Here is an 18022-nt window from a genome sequence, read left to right as displayed (position 1 = left end):
CTAGGATTACATGTACTAGATATGTACATATAGAGAAGCCAGATTCTGTGTACAAGAATGAAGCATTTTTTTGAGATGAGAAGTTGTAATATAACTAATATGCTGTTTTTGAAGAAAGGTAAGCTCTCTCCTGTTCAGCATGGCATTCCCCTCTTTGCATTACCCTGCTTTTGGCCCTAGACTTTTCCCAGCTGCATCCCTGCTCCATTCTAGAGGCTCCACACCCAGGCACTAGCTCTGTCTCTTTCTCTGCCCTGGCAAGATGCATTCCACAGGAGGAGCATCATCCCTAGTTTGGTGGTTTTGGGATTAAAGGACCTGAAGGTGAAAGACCGTTACATAATCTTCAGCAGCATTCCCAGCATTATTACACTGTCCATGTAAATTGGTACAGCTTGGTTTAAGGAGAGTAACACCATCGAGCTCACTATTGCAGAGGGAGCAGAAGTGGAAAAGCAGTATCTTACTAGGCCCATGATTATTTATTCATAACAGCCATGTACAAATTCCTGGTGGGAAGTATTCAAAATGTTTCATATTTCTACCTTCCTGAAAGCACAGTTAAGCTCAGAAATGGGAACAGGAGCAGAGAAATGATGATTTTTAATCTAGAGAAGGATGTAATGAGTTTATCTATAAATACAGAAATATCTAGGGCTTTAATCATTTCCCAGTGTGTGGAAGCTAACCAGGATGGCATTTTTTTCAATCAACTGCAAAGCCAAAGCTAGTCAAGTCAGTCTGTGTCCAGAGTAAGAAAGGTATAAGCATATGAAAATATTTTTTATGCTAATAACTAACCATTACACTATTAGAACATTAAAATGCCGTGTAACTGACATAACTTTCTGCTAAGTCACCTACCCCTGAGGATTTTATTTAACAGTTTTGGACAGAGAATTTAAGCCAACATTTTAGAACATCCCAATCTACATATTACATACCATATTTGATCACAGCTGCAATTTTTTTACTTGTTCTTTTACAGAATTATGACATGGCTTATCATTGGAAGAACTATAACTTTAATGAGCCTGCAACATTTTCAAAAGGAAAAAAAGTTTGCAAGCCTTGCAAGTGCAATACTTGTTACTTTGCAAGTAACTAAGAAAGATGCATAGCATTTAAACTTTAAATAAACAAATACTTAGGTATAGCACTCCTGCATTGTTACCCCTTGCTAAGTACACTGAATATACTACTGTTTTTGTTTAAGCAACAAATGAAATCTTATCCCACACTTCAGTACCTCAAGTTTCTTTGCAATTTTGGCCCAATCCTCTGGCGTCATGTTCGAAGAATCAAGTAGTGGTGACAGCTCCAGGATTGTGTAGAAAATTCTTTTGTTTTGCTTAGAGACACTGCGGAGAAAGACAATTGGGGGGAAAAAAATCACTCTTAGAGCTAATACCAGCTCATCACTTCTGATTTTTTTCACTAAATCAATAGTTCTGTCCCAAATCCAACCCGCCTAAAGTCTAAGAAAAAAAAAAAGAAAAAGGTCTTACATTTGAAACATTAAGTTCCAAGTTTAGAAGTTCATGACTTGATGTGGTTTAAAGCACAAATGCTTTAACCTACTAAACTTAGAATTCGGGAGGCAGGGGAGAGGTTGGCAAAACCTAAAACAGGAATAACCCAGACTCGCTTTGTTGAAGTTTGGAACTGAGTTCTACCAAAGTTGATACCAAGACTTAAGGTTTAAAAACACTTCATAAGCTACTGAGAGGAATCTGTAAAGCTCCCAAGGTATACAGAGGGTCAACGAAAGAATTGCAGAAATTTGTTAATGCTATGATAACTAAATTCCCTGGCATGAAAGGCATCTTCTCTTCAGAGTCTTAGGGCTGACCTTCATTTCTGAGGCCTTTAGAAAGCCCACTCTCCTCAGTTTCTAGAAGAGATTCTCTCTTGGTTAGCCAATACCTTCAAGTAAACTATGGCCAACTGGCCCAGTAAAAACAGTACTGTCTTTTCTAGTTACATGCTAACTTCGTAAAGCCCCAGTCCTAGCCTACTAGGCCTATTAACACCTTGCTATGGAAGTTTCCTGTTTGAATTGAAACTTGGTGCCAGCTGCCTCTGGTTATGATGTGGAGTTTAAGCATGTAATAATATCAAAGATCTTAAAACATTGGCTTAGATTGGAAACAGTAGGCCCAAGTCTATTAAAAAAAAAAAACCACACATGGGCAATCAGTTATTGACCACTGAACAAGCACAACCTTGATAGCCGGGAAAAGGCTACCCTCAGTACAATGCAGACAAGACAAAGAAACTATGCAAGAAAAAAAAAACTAAAAATCAAGCAATAGAATGAAGTACCCGTGAGGCTGAGGAATGCAACATCACATAGCATGTAGCCCTGAAGAAGACGACCAAAGATAAAGAACTGTCAAGACACTCAAGTTTCTTACAGAAGTGCAAAATCCCAACTTTAGGGGGGAATTTTCAGTATCAAATGAGATGATGGCTTTGGAATCACTCTGGGATTGTCATAGCTGTCTGCTTTCCCTTCTTCCAAGGACAACTGGTCTCCTTCACCTTGCCTGAAATCTGACTCTGCAAAGGCCTTTGAACTGCCAGACAAATGGACTACACACACAGCATGTGGTTTACCCCACAAAATACACCCACTTCTCCACTCTAACTTTCTAACGCCTCAGTATAGTCAACTGCATATAAATTGAACTTTGCTAGTTAAGATTTGGGGTTTTAAAAAAAATAAAAAAGAAAGAAAGCATCCTACTACTATTTTCTGCTACCTTTCTGAAGATTCAAAAAGAACAGAATATCCAATAATTTCACCCAATCTTAAGTTAGCATTTTAAAGGAAATTCTCAGACTAGGAGTGAAGGAACTTTTGCTACAGTAAGATTAAGACTCATGTCACTGAAATTGATTTAAAATCATATGGTCTATTACAAGGTTCAAGCGACAAGGAAAATAAAACATTTTAAGAACCCTGAGACACAGACATTTACTTAATAGTTGGAATATATTCCTTCTTAGCAATGCAGTTGCAACCAAGCAGCTAACAAACAAGAACTAGTAGCAGGCCTACTCTGCCCTTCCTTTTTACTTTCTCTTCCAAGCAAAGCCACCCAGGAACATGGTTAATAGCATCGCTTTCAGAGCATTCTCAATGCTTTTCCACTGCCGGAGGATGATGGTAAGTTTGCTGCCAGCTGTAATTGTGACAGATACTTCAACATTTACTTCCTTCCACTGCAAGACAGTCAAAGGCTATAGCAAAGACGAGGAGACTCCAAGACGTACAGATGTGTACAAGAGAGTTCCTGAACAATGTTGATTACCTTCCCTCCTCATCTGCAGCAGTGTTTTTTTTTCCCTCACTTGCTATTCTTGTATGTACGTATAACAATGTAAAATACACAAGAGTCAATTTGTACCTTATAAACCTTATAAAATCTGCACAACCACTCCTCTTACAAGGCCTGTGTGAAAGTTGCTTACAGCAGAAGTAGCGTTTAAACAATGTGTGTTTTTTATTCAAAAGCAACTGTAGCTAAGTTGCTAATTTTCATACAACAAATTGCCTTGTTAGATAACATATTTACACATACTAAGAGTAACTTTGGAAGTCAGTGGAAAATTAATGAAAAGAAAACTCCCCCAGGGACGAGCTCTTCAAATAAAATACAACATACCAAAACTGAGACCAGCCTAGTCTCGTGCTTTTGCTCTCTCTCTCTAAGGAAAAAGATCATCAAATTATATCTTTGCGCATTACAGAAAGCTTTTTAAACAGATATACAAAGTTCACAAAATACTCTCATTTTCTCTCCTCAGAAACTTGCCTTGTTTCTCAACTGCCTAGTTAAAATATCACCCAATGAGCACAAAAGAGAAAATGGCAAATTGCCATGACTGACCTCCATAAATGGCACGCAGTAGTGCCAGAAAAAGAAGACAGGATTTTTTTTAAACTTCAGTTCTTGATCTGAATGATTGTTTCAAGGTTTTCTGTTCCTCATGGAAAACATACACCAGGAGAAGTGTATTTAGGAGTCAAATGTGTATATTAGTGCAGTTTTGTTACATTTTAAATCCCCTAAATATTTTAAAGTTATTCAGTCATAATACAGCATTGTAACAGTTCTACTTTTTTTTTTGTATAGACATCATATTTAACATAGATTGTATGTTCACATCAATATTATTCCACTAGAAGTCCTTTTTTTCCCTTCACCCCTGTTCCTGCCACCTGACTTTTAAGCAGGTACTTTTAAAAGCTTAACACAGAGACCTCAAGACAAAATAGAAAGAAATTAATAAACCTTGTATTTTGTTTGTATGTCCTGATTTTCTCCTTTAAGATTAAAGGATATCCATTTTCACTCTTTTAACAAAACAGCAATAGTCCCATTTATTTCTGAACAATTGTAAAATCATCCTTTGTGCGAAGTTAACATGTTTACAGGGGTAGTCATTCATCATAGCTGGGGAATATCTCAAATTAGCATACTGCCCTCTAAATAAAACCTATAAGCTTGTTAATCATTGCCTAACAGTTAAGAAGCAATGCAGATTAATTATAAGCCCATCACTTATTATCATAATGTTGCATAAATTTGGGAAAGGCAAACAGCTTTTAGGGGTTTTAGAAAAACAGAAGGCCTGCGGAATTAAAGCATGAGGCCTACTCATGAATGTATTAATTTGATGCTACTTTTTCAGATGTGCTGAAGATAACTCACACAGAGCTTTATTACCAGTTTTCTTAGTTGCTCTAGAATATTTGTATGCTTGCACAGTAACAAATAAACATCAAAACCTGGGAAAAATACAGGACTAAGCTGCACAGAATGTTTGCTTGTTGCCAAATTTAGAAGTTATTTCTCAAGTAGTTGTATGACACTTCACTGCAAATATATGAAAACGGACATTTTCTATAGTGAAAGGGTAAGCTTTTTCTGTTTAAGTCAACGTAAGCGTTTTTGCTAATCTAATAATGGATTTTTCAAATTAAATGTTTGGAGATATAATTACTTGAAAATTAACACGACACTTCCTAACCCTCCCTCTCCCCAAGCAAAAGGTACTTACGGGAGCACCAATGTGTTTTCAGGAAATTCGTGGAAGTTGTCAAATTTTGTTTCTTGGGCATATGCTTCGTCATGCAGCATTGGCATTGTCTTCAAGCTGCTCACTAACTTATTGGCCTCAGGAGCAAGTCCTTAAAAATAAAGAATAAAATAAATAAATAAAGGAGCGGCGATGGAAGGAAGGGAGTGGCACAGTAAGGAGAAATCAGGTTATGCAGATGTTTGCCTGCCCTTCCATATGAAATGTCTATTGCCTGTTCAAGAATGTGAAAACAATATAATCAATACATCTCTGTGCAGCTATTCCTTTCCTGGCTTTAAATAAATAAAACCTTCATTTAGGAGAAATAATGTTACTAATCTCCTCCATATCAAATATTTATGTGTTACCTATTTTAAATTGATGTTTGTGTAGAAATACTGATAGCAAAAAGTTACAAAACTCTTTTACACTTGCCACAGCTATTCTCTATCCAGTGGCAGGGTATTTACAAAACCCTGAACATTATTTTGTACTAGGAAGCTGTGATATTTTTGCCTAAGCCTCTTAGCTTACAGATGTGTTGACACAAGCAGCAAGCTACTGGCATGACTATACTGGAAAGCTGCATGTTATGTCGCACTGTCAACAGCACTAGTATTTGCATAGAGGGGAAAAAATAAAACAGAAAGCTAAAACAACCCCCCAGGAGGTATTGGGTATTGACAGATACAGACAAACATCAGTATTTATAAAAACAGAGAAACCTTAGCTTCCCAGTAGGGTCTTACGTGCTAAGTTCCCTATCACTGTCTGGGACGGGTGCTCTCCACTAGCAGGTTTAGGACTGAACACCGTAGCTGACAACAGGCAGAGGAGCGCAGAAATTGCTGAAGAAAAATAGGTGGAAGCAAGGATGCATCTTAATCTCTGTTCGCGAGCTACTGACGTTGTCTTCTGCTCTGCGGCAGTAGCCCTGAAGATGGCTGGGGCCATCCATTTAGGGTTTGCTGGATCTGCAGGTGTTCTGGCTGCAAACAACTATTTCAAACAGAATCCAGATGCTGCTCTCTGGTAGACAGAAAGGCACCTAAATTTTTCACGTTACAATTAGTATTACAGAACCACGTTCCTTTGTGAACCTAACTCATGACTGCTCTGATATTGGTAGGATAAGCAAGATCTTTGCATTTTAGCTACTGAGGTTGGCTGAGAGGAAAGAGGGATGTTCATTTGTAGTCTAAATGTTGTGGGGCAGAACGTTGCTTATCTCAGGCTTCAGTAACTCCCATGTCTTTAAGTGACAATAGTACATCACAAGTTTCAATATACAATTAGATTATAATATTTCAATTACACATTATATTGTAGAGCTCCAGGTATTTTCTCATTTCCAGTTACTTTTCCTTCACCTGAGCCAAGATCTCCTCTCCCAATATCCTGTTTGATGCAGGACAGCCACAGCTCTAGTGTCCTAAGTCCAAAGTCACCCTATTTTTCTTACGTCTGACTTTCTGAGACGTACTTCATTCAGGTAGTTTCCACCAAAGGCATTTCTCTGCAACTTCAAGATTCCACTGGCACTACGGTTCCACTCTGTTTAATCTCAGTGAACGCTTTATACCACCTGTTCAGACAGCAAACAAATTCTCCAACCTCATTATTCAGCTTTTGCTATTTCTAATCATTCATAATTTGAGGCTAGGTAATTCTCTTCTACTGCCTAGTTCTTCCATCTGTTTAAACATGATTGTCACACAAGTTCACATCTATTTTTGTTTGCTTGTTTCACCTTCAAACAGGTTTGTTGTTTAAAATGCTCCAAAATATGGAGAAACAGTGATAGCATTAGCTAAAGTGCACGCACGGCCGCTTTACTTGGGGTCTGTTTACTTTCCGAAGTGATGGAAAATCCTTAAGAACTCCTTAATCTCTTTCCTGGCTTGCCCTAAATGAAGCAGCAAGCCTTTTCATAGCCAGCTTCCCCACAGAATGGCAACAGCACTTGAGTGGCTTCTGTTGGATTCCTGACAGAACACTTTGTTTTACAAAATATACTTAACATGCTTTACGCTCTGGATGTTTTGTTCCTTCATTTCTAATCCCTGCTTATTCCTATTAAAGATGTTCCTAGCTTATTCACAAATGGCCGCTGCACTTGGACACAGAGTCATTCTGGCTCTGAAGCGCAGCCCACACAGTTTCACGGTGTTTTCTGTGTGTTTCCTGATCATTTTTCTGTTTGTCCAATACTTGCCTTGCTCGGAATACCGACAATGGATTAGATGCTTTATTTTGTATTTGCTCTGAGAAGGGGAGAGCTGATGTATGTTAACATTCTTAAGTCCTTTCCCTGTTAACGGCAGTTCCTCATCTCTTCTCCTAATCACAAATCCGACCAGATTTTTCTGTACCTGCTTGCATTGTACTTAAACCTTTTTTTAAGACATTTTGCAAACGTATCCAAGGTGTCTCGCTTACAACCTACAAAGTCCCCTAGATGTGTCTATGTTTAACAGTGGTTTCTGCTTCAAAAAGCAAAAGCAGGGGAACTCAAACACAACTGTTTTAAGAACACTTTGACTTTATTAGGCATGGAAAACATCTTCTGTGAGCCAAACTCATTAACCAAGTATTTGAAGCAACTTCACCCTTGCAGAGAAGAGGCAGGATGTGCAACTTGTCCCAGTATCTCTCATCAGCTTCTGTCCTTCCCTCTCTAGCTGGCCAACCTTTGCATCACAAAGCAGATGCACGAAGGCAGAACAGCAAACACGTAACTGTGGCTGAGGAGAATAAGTATGGTTCTGTCTCACCTACAGCCAAGGACTCTGCTTTTCACTCCAGTAGTAAAGATAATATGGCTATAGCTACTTACTGATCAAGGTATCCTACAGCCTGTGCTGCAGCAGAGAATGGGAAGCTGAAAAATTCTGATGCAACTGTGTCTGTGGGGCTCTGCACACAAGAAACCACAGCAGCTGGGGGGAAGAAGCGTACTGTACTTCAGATTACAGGGCATCACCCCGAAGCCTAACAAATTCTCTGTCGGGAGGAATACAAAGGACTTCACCAAAGCAGTTTTATTTCTATAGGAATATCAAGACAAAGAGCATATGAATCTATGGTGCTAGATCCCCAAAGCAGTGACATTTATAAAACGTGCTTTGTAAAGTCAGAGCAGCAGAGTGTTCTCCAACAAATTTATTTTATTTAGTTTTTATTATGCAGTGCCAGGCACTTTCAGAAGCAATGCCTACAGGTTTCAATTAGAAAAGGGTTGCATACAGCCCATTTGGACAACAGCAGTCAGTCCTTTGGCAGTCTCCTATGTCTAGAAAGGACAACTAATTAACTGAGAGACTATTCCACGCAATCCTTCTAAGGGGATTTAACTTAACTCTACTTGTGTTTGTTGGGTGTTTTTCCCCCCTCAGTATTTCAGGTAAAAGCTGTGAAACAGAGCCCACACACGAGTCTGAAGAAAACACCTTCCTGAAGGTGTTAATGCAGGGATTAGTCTCACAATAACCTCGCTAAAGAGCGCAGTACTTTCTGAACTAAACCATTGATAACCCAAAAGAAGCTATTGTAGGAGAAAGGAAGTGGAAGGAAGAAATTTAAAACATGCACTGAAAGGGCTTATTTGACAGCAAAACATGAATGCTTGGAGAGTCTGCAAATGAGCTGTCACCTCGCTGAAACAGAAAGAGACCATCTATTGCCTGTGAAAGAGTCCTGCAGAGGTAGGCTCTAGACGTACAGTAAGTTCAAAAACTCCAAGACATGTCAGACATCTTCCCCACCAAGTGGAAAGAAAAGGTTGTAAACCTAGATGGAAATTAGTTTGATAGAATCAGCTTGCATCCTACAGTTCGAGCAGTTGCAGCTATAAAAGGTTTCATGGTGCTCAAGGAAGCCACTCCTGTTTACCTTGCTTGAAATAAAACACTTACAGTTTAAGGTATGGTTGTAAACAGGTGCTTTCTGTCCATTGGTTAATAAAAGAAACAAGCATTGCTTTTTATTTATTTATTCAACTTTTTAAGCATGCTGCCTTTCCCAGGCCCTTTCACCAGTTTCTGCCTGGACACTAAGGACTGCCAAATATTCTTAAAGAGGTACTCCAGCTGCTCTGCTGCTCGATCTGTGTACAAAAAGCAGGGTGAAAACCTCATCAGAATGTAGCCAGTCATTGGATCATAACTGCTACGTTGTTTGCACATGCTTTAATGATTGACACTTGTTAAGCAAAATCAAAAAGGTACACAAGATCAGAAGAGGTTATGCAGGTCGTTTATAAAAGAATGAGACGTCGTTTTTATTTTCTTTAAAAAGAAGTTTGGGAAGTTTCCTACAATAGAAGTAGGAAATGATTTCAGTGTATGCAACGCAGACAGAGGAAAGTGACTACATGCCATTTGAAATGCAGACATATTTTTCTTTGAATTGTCATACTTCAGGCTCATTTGATAGATTAAATACAATTACGACAGCCATAAAAAACAAAGCAGAACAACCCCTTAACACATCTTCTGTACAATAAAGATCAGTCAACCACCATCTTCTAATGCAGGATATGCATTAAAAACAAATTTAGCGTAGAAAACTCTGAGGTGAAGCCCCAAGCGTTTTAATCCTACAAATGAGTAACCGAAATGTTACCTCAACCAAGGGCTTGAAATTCTGTAGCAGGTAAGAGAAGCACCCCCATTTCTGAAACTAGAAACTTACAGACTCTGTAAGCCCTGGGATGCTCCACTGCCTATGAAGTAAAGAAGAAAACTGAATGGATGTTCATTCAAATCAAACTGCTTCCATTCTCTCCGTCCTCATCTCTCCCAACTATATACATCACCCCCTTTCCCTTTATGCCATTGCTGGTAAATATGCAGCCCTCCAGGAGGTCAGATCTGGCCGAAAGCTGTTCTTTTCCCCAGACACGCTACTCGGCTGGTCCTTCTGGTATCCCTTGGGATCTGTGCCTGCTGACTAAGGTTCTAGCAGTACTTGGATGCCACTCGTGTGGGGGGGGGCGGGGGGGGGTTGTCAGGTGAATTCGCACACCTGCCCGTTTATATTTAGGGGCACCTGAAAACATAAAGCATATACTTATGAAGCTTTCAGGTAAAATCCGGGCAATATGTCTATCAAGACATCTCAGGCTTCCGTTTTGGATTCAAGCATTTCTCACCTGGGGGAGGGGAGCTGGCATGCCTAACCTTTTCTTCAAGAAAAGTCTGTCTGCCTCAGTAAGGTAAAGCAGGACCCTTCAATGATTTCTTGAAGGAAATCAAGAGCTGGAAGGAGAGCAGCAGGAGCCTGCCCAGGGGCAGGTAAGCACAGATGCTGTGCCTGATCTTACTTGGCATGACACTTGGCAGGATGCTGGCTGCCACACTCACATCAGCTGTGTGTTTCAGGTCACCACTTGAAAATCCTTGACGTGGCTGCCACCCACAACAAGCCACGCTCTTCCTGGTAGGAATGAGAGGCACATGCTCACCAGACAGCCTGGGACGGTTACTCTCCTGGGACTAAAAAAAGGCCGTGTGCCTAGTAAAATCACGTTGGTTTCATTTTCAGTGCATGAAGGGGTAAAGAGAAAGGACTCATGCTTCAGGAGACACGCTGCTCTCTGCCAAAACCTGCTGTAACCAGCTGTGAGGCTTCCTTGTCAGGACACCTACCAGCCGGGCTGCCGAAATAACCCACTGATACGAAGACGGGATTAGCAGAAGGAGAACATCCTTCTGATGCTGCTCTGAGTAGCTACGAGAAAACACGGGATGCTGAACTACAACGCGTGCCAGGAAGAGCGGCTAAAAGCAAGGCTGTTAGTTACAAAAGCGGCAGCCTCAGCCCCCGCTCACAAACCATTACACCCAAGGGGGCAGCTGGGGCACCCCACCAAGCCCGGCTGGTTCCTCCACACACCCCAAAACCTCCATCCCTTCCCGGGGGGCGGCACCCACCGACCCCCCCGGTACCCAGGGCTCCGCCGCCCCGCTTCCCCCCGGCCCCCCTCACCCTTGACGTCCTGCACCATGCCGATGGTGCCGCCCGTGTTGATGACCAGCACCCGCGCCTCGGTGGAGGCCTTGCAGCCGCCGGCGGGGGCCGGGGGGGGCTCCTGGGGCTGGGGGGCGGTCAGGGCTCTGCCCAGCGGTCGCTGCATGCCGGCTGTGAGGAACCGCTACCTCCCCGGCCGGCCGGCCACAAGCGGAGTTACAGGGGCGGTGCGGGGGCCGCCCCTTCCCGCCCCCGGCGGCCGGGCAGGCAGCGGGGTGGGGCGTGCGGGGAGGCGGGGAGAGCCCCGCTGAGGGGCCGGGAGAGCCGCAGGCGGGGTGCGTCGTGCTCCGAGGGGCTGTGGGGACGGCGCAGGTGTCCTGCGGAAGGGCAGGGTGCTGGCCCCGAGGGGAGTGGGGCTGGGGGTCACCCCCGCGGGGAGGAGACCTGCAGGACTGCACCTGGGGCCTGACAAGGGCAGAGTAGAGGGGGACAATCACCTCCCTCCACCTGCTGGCCACCCCTCTGTTGATGCAGCCCAGGGTGCAGTGGGCCTTCTGGGCTGCAAGTGCACACTGCTGGCTCATGTTGAGCTTTTGACCCATCAGAACCCCCAAGTCCTTCTCTGCAGGGCTGCTCTCAATGAGTTCTTCTCCCCCTCTGTGCTCATGTCCCAGACTGACCCACCCCAGGTGCAGCACCATGCATTTGGACTTATTGAACCTCATTAGGTTCATGTGGGCCCACTTCTCAAGCCTGCCCAGGTGACGCCTATGAAGATACTACCTCTTTCTGTGGAGCTGGGACTTCTTAGAAATAAACAAGAACAAAGAGGAAGATGAAGCTTATGGCTTCACCCTCAGAAGCTAACTGATCTGCAGATTTGTCTGTTTTTTGATAACAATCATCTCTCTGCTGGCAGTAGCCATATCTGCAAAGAGGGGTTATTGCCAGGAGCTGAATACCATGATCCCTGAATGGACCTTTCCCATGCTGTAGGGATACTTCGTCTGCTGATGCAGAGGAAAAAAAAAAAGATTTAGGAAAGAGTGACAGGATATACTCATGTACCTCATTTCAGTGCTCCCTGAGAAACAGAAGCAGTATTATTGCCAATACCCCAGCGATGCTAATGCTGTAGTAGAATTGCTAGTGTCATCAAAATAGATGGAGCAAAGCTGAAATTTTTATGGCGTAGTGTCTTCTGGTCAATTCTGTCAATTTTGCAAGGAAAGGAGCGGGGAAGGTGTGATGAAAAAGGCGCTAACAGATGTATGTTACAGAAAAAAAGCTAGAGAGGCGTAGCTTGCAGAGTGTGGAAGATTAGTGAATCACAGAATCACTGAGGTTAGAAAAGACCTCCAAGATCATCTGGTCCAACCATCACCCTACTACCCATGTCACCCACTAAACCATGTCCCTAAGCACAAAGTCCAACCCTTCCAACAACTTCAACCAAGATGAAGATGTTAGCTATGGGAACGGGTGGGGGGCAGATGAATCTGGCATAAAACAAAATTAACTGTATCAAGTCCTGTATGGGTGTTTACCTCACATACAGGTTTTAGTTCTAAGACTCGTGTTCAGGAGGTATAGGGCAGTTTCTCTTGAGGACCAGGTGTAGGAGATCAAGGATGAGGAGGCTGAAGCTGTTTTCAAGGAAAGATGCTAGGTCTTCAAGCCTGTTGTCACAATGTTCCTTTACTACTGGCCAACTACAGAGCAAAACTGGCAAAGGGACTAATGACAATGAGGAAGTAGGACAATAACTGCTGAGAAGCACAGAGCATGAGGCTGAGAATGAGTTACTGCATGGATACTGGTGGGGCAAAACATTTAGCGTAAGTGCCTGAGTTATCCAGTAAGCCAAAGGAAGAACATGCTTCCTCTATAAAACTGGTGAGTTTTTTTTTTTTTCTTTTGGCTCTGGTTCATATGCACTTCATTTGTGCCCTGTGCTGCAACTTTTGAATAAACTTTAACCCAATTTCAAGGTAAAATATGTATTAAGGGATAGTCCGAGCCATTTCTTACATTTCCCATTTCTGTGACTTAGTATTCTAACAGAAATAGCATTTATACACACTGCCATTTCACAGATCTGACATCCTTGCTTGCACAAATGCTGGTACCGATAAGAATTTAGGGTTTGCCTTTTTTTTTTCTTTTTCTCCTTCCATATTCTCACCATCTTTATTCTTAGAAAGAAATAACATGGTTGAAAATGTCACTGCATAGTTCTGGCTCCTGTAGTATAAGTAAACATGCCTTCATTTGTGAGGTCTGTTTCTAAAAAAAAAAATCAAACAGAACAGTTTATGTTGGAAGAGGAGTCCATTGGATTGACACCTTCACTTTACAAAAGTTGCTGGAGAATAGGACAAGAAGAATAGGACAAGTTGAACTACTACAACTACTTCTGTTGTTCTAAGGAAAAGCTGTCTTAGTATGAAATGATTCACCTTAAATGCAATTGTATTGCTTTACTTATCAGACGCACGTATAAGCACATCAGACATAACATTACAGCTAGAGTAAAGCAAAACGTATTCATTATTTATCTTCTGCCAGACTGTGTCTAGAAAGTATTGCCCTGACATCCATAATGACTCCTGGATAGCTTTGTCCCCTCCCTCCGCGTTGTCCTCCCAGCAGCCGTAGGGGGTCTTCCCACCCTTCAGGAGGTGGCCTACAGTAGGCACCCATGGTGATGTTGTCATTGCAGCCCTCACTGTGATCCTGACTAGGATATCCACTGCAGAACTTTCCATATTAACAAGTATTTTGGTTCTCCTGCAAGAAACCTTTTTTTTCTCTCCAGAAGAATGAAAATTGTATAGCTAGTTCTAATTACGTATCGTAATCACAGAACAACATACTTCATTTTACTCATTTGTTTCTAACACAGATCTCAAAGGGTTTTTAATCATTGTATTTTTCCTTTTACAATGCTACTCAGAGTAATCTAGGAAAAGTCACAGGGAAAGAATAATTAGTTTAAAACTCCACAGTGAAATCATTTTAGGTTTTGAGGGACTCCTCCTAGAAAGAGCATATGATTTTGTCTGTTCTGTAGGTGCTCAGATACAATCAAAAGAATCTATAAAATTGTGAATAGTATGTTATATAATGCTTTCACATCTCTGATAAGAGACCAGAAACCCAATTCACAAAATTTAAAGCTCTGACTTGGAAAGGAATAATACAACACACCTTCCTTTTAACAGAATTAAAGTTCAATTTGAGTATGATTACTAGAGTTGTTCAGAATCTCAACACCTTGTTTTACAGAATAATCAACTTCTGAAAACATTTTTGGCGTGAAAAATTGGTAATGTTCCTTTCCAATTAAAAAATAAAATCACGCAGCATTATTTATTTACAGGTGTGTTTTGTGTGTTTTGTTTTTTTTTTTTTTAAATTATTTCCAAATGAAATATATTCTATTTGAAAATTGAAACTGTATCTTGTTATCTGCATACATCTGATAATCACTTTTTATGTTGGGATACATAATTCTGAATGATATTCCTGGATTGGAGAAGTGTTCTAAAGTAAATTGTAAAATAGCATACAAATGATGATTCATTGTACAAATATATTAGTGGAGGATGGATGACTAGGAACCAGTTCCACAGAAACAATTTGAAGAATACAGAGGAATAACACCCAAACTTAAAGATGCTGACAATAGGGGAAAAAAAATTTGGGTGCTCCAAGTGTTTCAACAGATGCATTTCTCTGAAATGCCACAATTGACAGAATATTACCTAACAGGGTGGCAAAGCAAACTTAGAACCTTCCCTTCCAAGAATTTATTTCAACACTTTCAGTAGCTCAACAAAATGATTATTTACAACAAACAAACAAAACCCAAGTTTCGAGTTTGTAAGCAGTGTTGTTTTTGTTTGTTTTTGCTTTGTTTGTTTGCTTTAATGAAAAAGGGGACAACAGCAAGAGAATCTTGTAGGTCTGGACTGTGCTGTCCAGAAAGGCAAAACTAACAGCTGAGTTGCCCCGTCAATGTCATTCACTTTCACAGAGGAATCACATAAGATATTATAGGTTCCTAGAACTATGGCAAATCATTAAAAGCTTTAGTTTATGTTAAATTGATTTGGAGACAAAGCTGCTATCTTCTTTACAGAATCTTTTAATTGGCCAAAGAATATATACAACTTATTTGAAACTACTGTACCTGTAGTGGGCAATGCCATTGATCCGCCGCCTCCTTCTGGTTTTCAGTAACTATAGTGACCTGTGACAAGCCGAAACTGAAAAATGTATCTTGTCAATTTATTCTCTGTACTGCAGTCTTGTAGGGGAAATAAAAAATCCCCCATTTTGCCTTTATACAAGTTAGCTGAACTGTATTCCTCAGCGGAGTAGCACCATATCTGTCTTTGACACAACCTGTTGCTTCATACTTGAACAGTTTTAAATGTCCTTCACAAGATACAGCACAAAGAGTTCTACCATCTCCATCTTGACAACATAGCAGAAGCCCAACAGCAAAAAGCTCAGGAGTCAGGATAGTTCAGCAGAGTGATCATTTGAGGACAGATATTTCTAGTTTGTCAGCTTTGATGCACTAGAAGTCATTAATACCTGAGGGGTGCTCAATAGCCTAAATAAAGTAAATGGGTGCTGTCAAACAGAAAAATAAACGATGTTACTATTTAGAACACTTAAAAGTATGATTTGATATGAACTGATGAATAGATTGAGAAATACTTGCATTTGGCCACCTATCAATAAAGAAAAAGTACACGTAAAAAATCATTAGAGTACAATACAACGTGCATTTGTATAGCTGTTGAATGTGCCCAGTGAAGGGCTATGAAGCTGGTGAAGGGCCTGGACCACAAGTCCTGTGAGGAGTGGCTGAGGGAACGGGGTTGTTTAATCTGGAGAAGAGGAGGCCCAGGGCAGACCTCATTGCTCTCTACAACTGCCTGAAAGGAAGCTGTGGGGAGCTGGGGGTCGGCCTCTTCTCACAGGTAACTAGTGATAGGACTAGAGGGAATGGCCTCCAGTTGTGCCAGGGGAGGTTCAGGTTGGAAATGAGGAGAAATTTCTCCTCAAGAAGAGCAGTCAGGCACTGGGACGGGTTGCCCAGGGAGGTGGTGGAGTCACCGTCCCTGGGGGTGTTCAAGGAGAGGTTGGATGTGGTGCTCAGGGACATGGTTTAGTGGGGGACATTGGTGGTAGGGGGGTGGTTGTAGCAGATGTTCTTGGAGGTCTTTTCCGACCTTAGTGATTCTGTGATTCTATAATTCTAATGCGGCATTGTGTACCATTACGACTTATTCTGTAGCCTTAAGATATTCCAAAAATGCAGTAATAACACAACAATCACAGTCTTCACCAATGAAAATGTGAGCACATTTCATGTCATTCACTGTACACGAAACAGCATATAATACAAAATCATACTCTGGATATTCAATTGAGGCAAGTAACAGTCATTCCTCAGCAGAACTAGGACTTGGCCTTTCGTTCGGATATGTAAATGTGAAATCTGTATCTTCCAAAACAATTGCCTTCTTGTACCCCGGGTACATAGAAACAAAAATACAACCTTAGCTACTCCCACCTGCCTAACACAATGGCAAAATGGCAGACTGCTAAATTCTGGGAAGAAAGATATTAGTTGTTCAGCTGGACTCTAACTATAATTACGGTCATCTCTATGTGTACAACCCAGTGATTTAGAAGTGGCGTGTGATACACACAAACCGACTGCTCTGGAGAAGTCCCTAAGTCTAGTGGCTTCATCTCATACCAAGCTGCTCATGCTTTGACAGTCTTTCTGTTGCTAAGGGAAGATGCAACGTTTTCAACGGGAAAAGCATACTAAGTTCTTACCTGTACTTCTGGTTAACTTTGGCTTTTTACCCTAAGAAAATGCCACAAATCTGTAAAATTGTAAACTTGTAAGATAATAACAATGAAGTATATGCTAAATGAAAATAGAAGCAAAAGTGTTTGTTACCCAAATTACTACACAATAACGTAAGTAAAATTGTCTTTGGTTCTGAGAAAAATGTAAGAATTTAAATGAGTGTTTTGGTTGTTCCAAGATGTCAACTTTTGTTGCATCTCAGTAAGTGATTTATGTAAGTACAAGACAGCTGAAAACTGTCAGAAGAACAAACCCAGCAAATATTCTTCCTGCAGTCATCCCAGAAGCTCTGGTTAACATGTATTATGTTAAACAATCACCATGACTACTGTAAACTAACTACATCATACCTCAAAAATAATGAAACCTTCAAAAAAAATCTCTATACATCTTTGGACCATAAACACAATAATTCTTTTTCATGAATTAAGTAACTAAGAGAGCTTTGGCCTTATGTAAATCGTCTCTGTGAATGGCTGACTCGTTACACAAAAAATATTCCCTTCCATGTATTCCATGTATCATGCTTGATCAACCTGATTGCCTTCTACTGCGGATGCTATTTTTATTTTACTATGTCTTTTGACACTGTCCTCCTGAGCACTCTCATAGACAAAGTGAGGATGCTAGGTAAGCAAAGAGACACTGAAAACTGAACTGCCAAGTTCCAAGGGTTGTCATCAGCTGCACAACGTCCAGCTGGAGTCCGGTCACTAGTTATGTACCCCAGTGGTCGCTAACGGCACCAATACTGCTCAACATCTTCATTAACGAACCAGACGATCGGGCAGAGTGCACCCTCAACAAGCTGGCAGACGACCCAACCCTGGGAATGGCTGATTCAGCGGACAGTTGTGCTACCATTTAGAGGGACCTGGACAGGCTGAGCAAGTGGGCCAACAAATTCTGTGAAATTCAACACAACCAATTACATTCTAAACCAAGCTAATAGCCAGCAGCTCCTTACAGAAACTGCAATTGGTATCAAAAAAAAAACCACCACAAACAAATTTCTTTCAACACATCATATCACACCTAATATTGACCTAGTTCAACACT

The 18022-nt window shown here is 41.2% G+C and overlaps 1 protein-coding gene across 1 annotated transcript in view; it reads right to left on the bottom strand.

Annotated features, from left to right (window-relative positions):
* Positions 1-11297, bottom strand: part of ASPG (asparaginase) — a 45566-nt gene extending 34269 nt beyond the window's left edge. The window contains exons 1-3 of the mRNA XM_083838005.1: positions 11080-11297; positions 5071-5200; positions 1250-1361 (exon numbers count right to left, since the gene is read on the bottom strand). Of these exons, the coding sequence (XP_083694131.1) occupies positions 1250-1361; positions 5071-5200; positions 11080-11227 (390 nt within the window). The 5' untranslated portion in view covers positions 11228-11297. The remainder of the gene's footprint in view (positions 1-1249; positions 1362-5070; positions 5201-11079) is intronic.
* Between the last annotated feature and the right edge of the window lie 6725 nt (positions 11298-18022).

This window comes from Anser anser, assembly GCF_964211835.1.
Source record: "Anser anser genome assembly, chromosome: 5".
In the NCBI taxonomy this organism is placed as follows: Eukaryota; Metazoa; Chordata; class Aves; order Anseriformes; family Anatidae; genus Anser; species Anser anser.
This window is presented reverse-complemented; position numbering and strand designations above follow the sequence as displayed.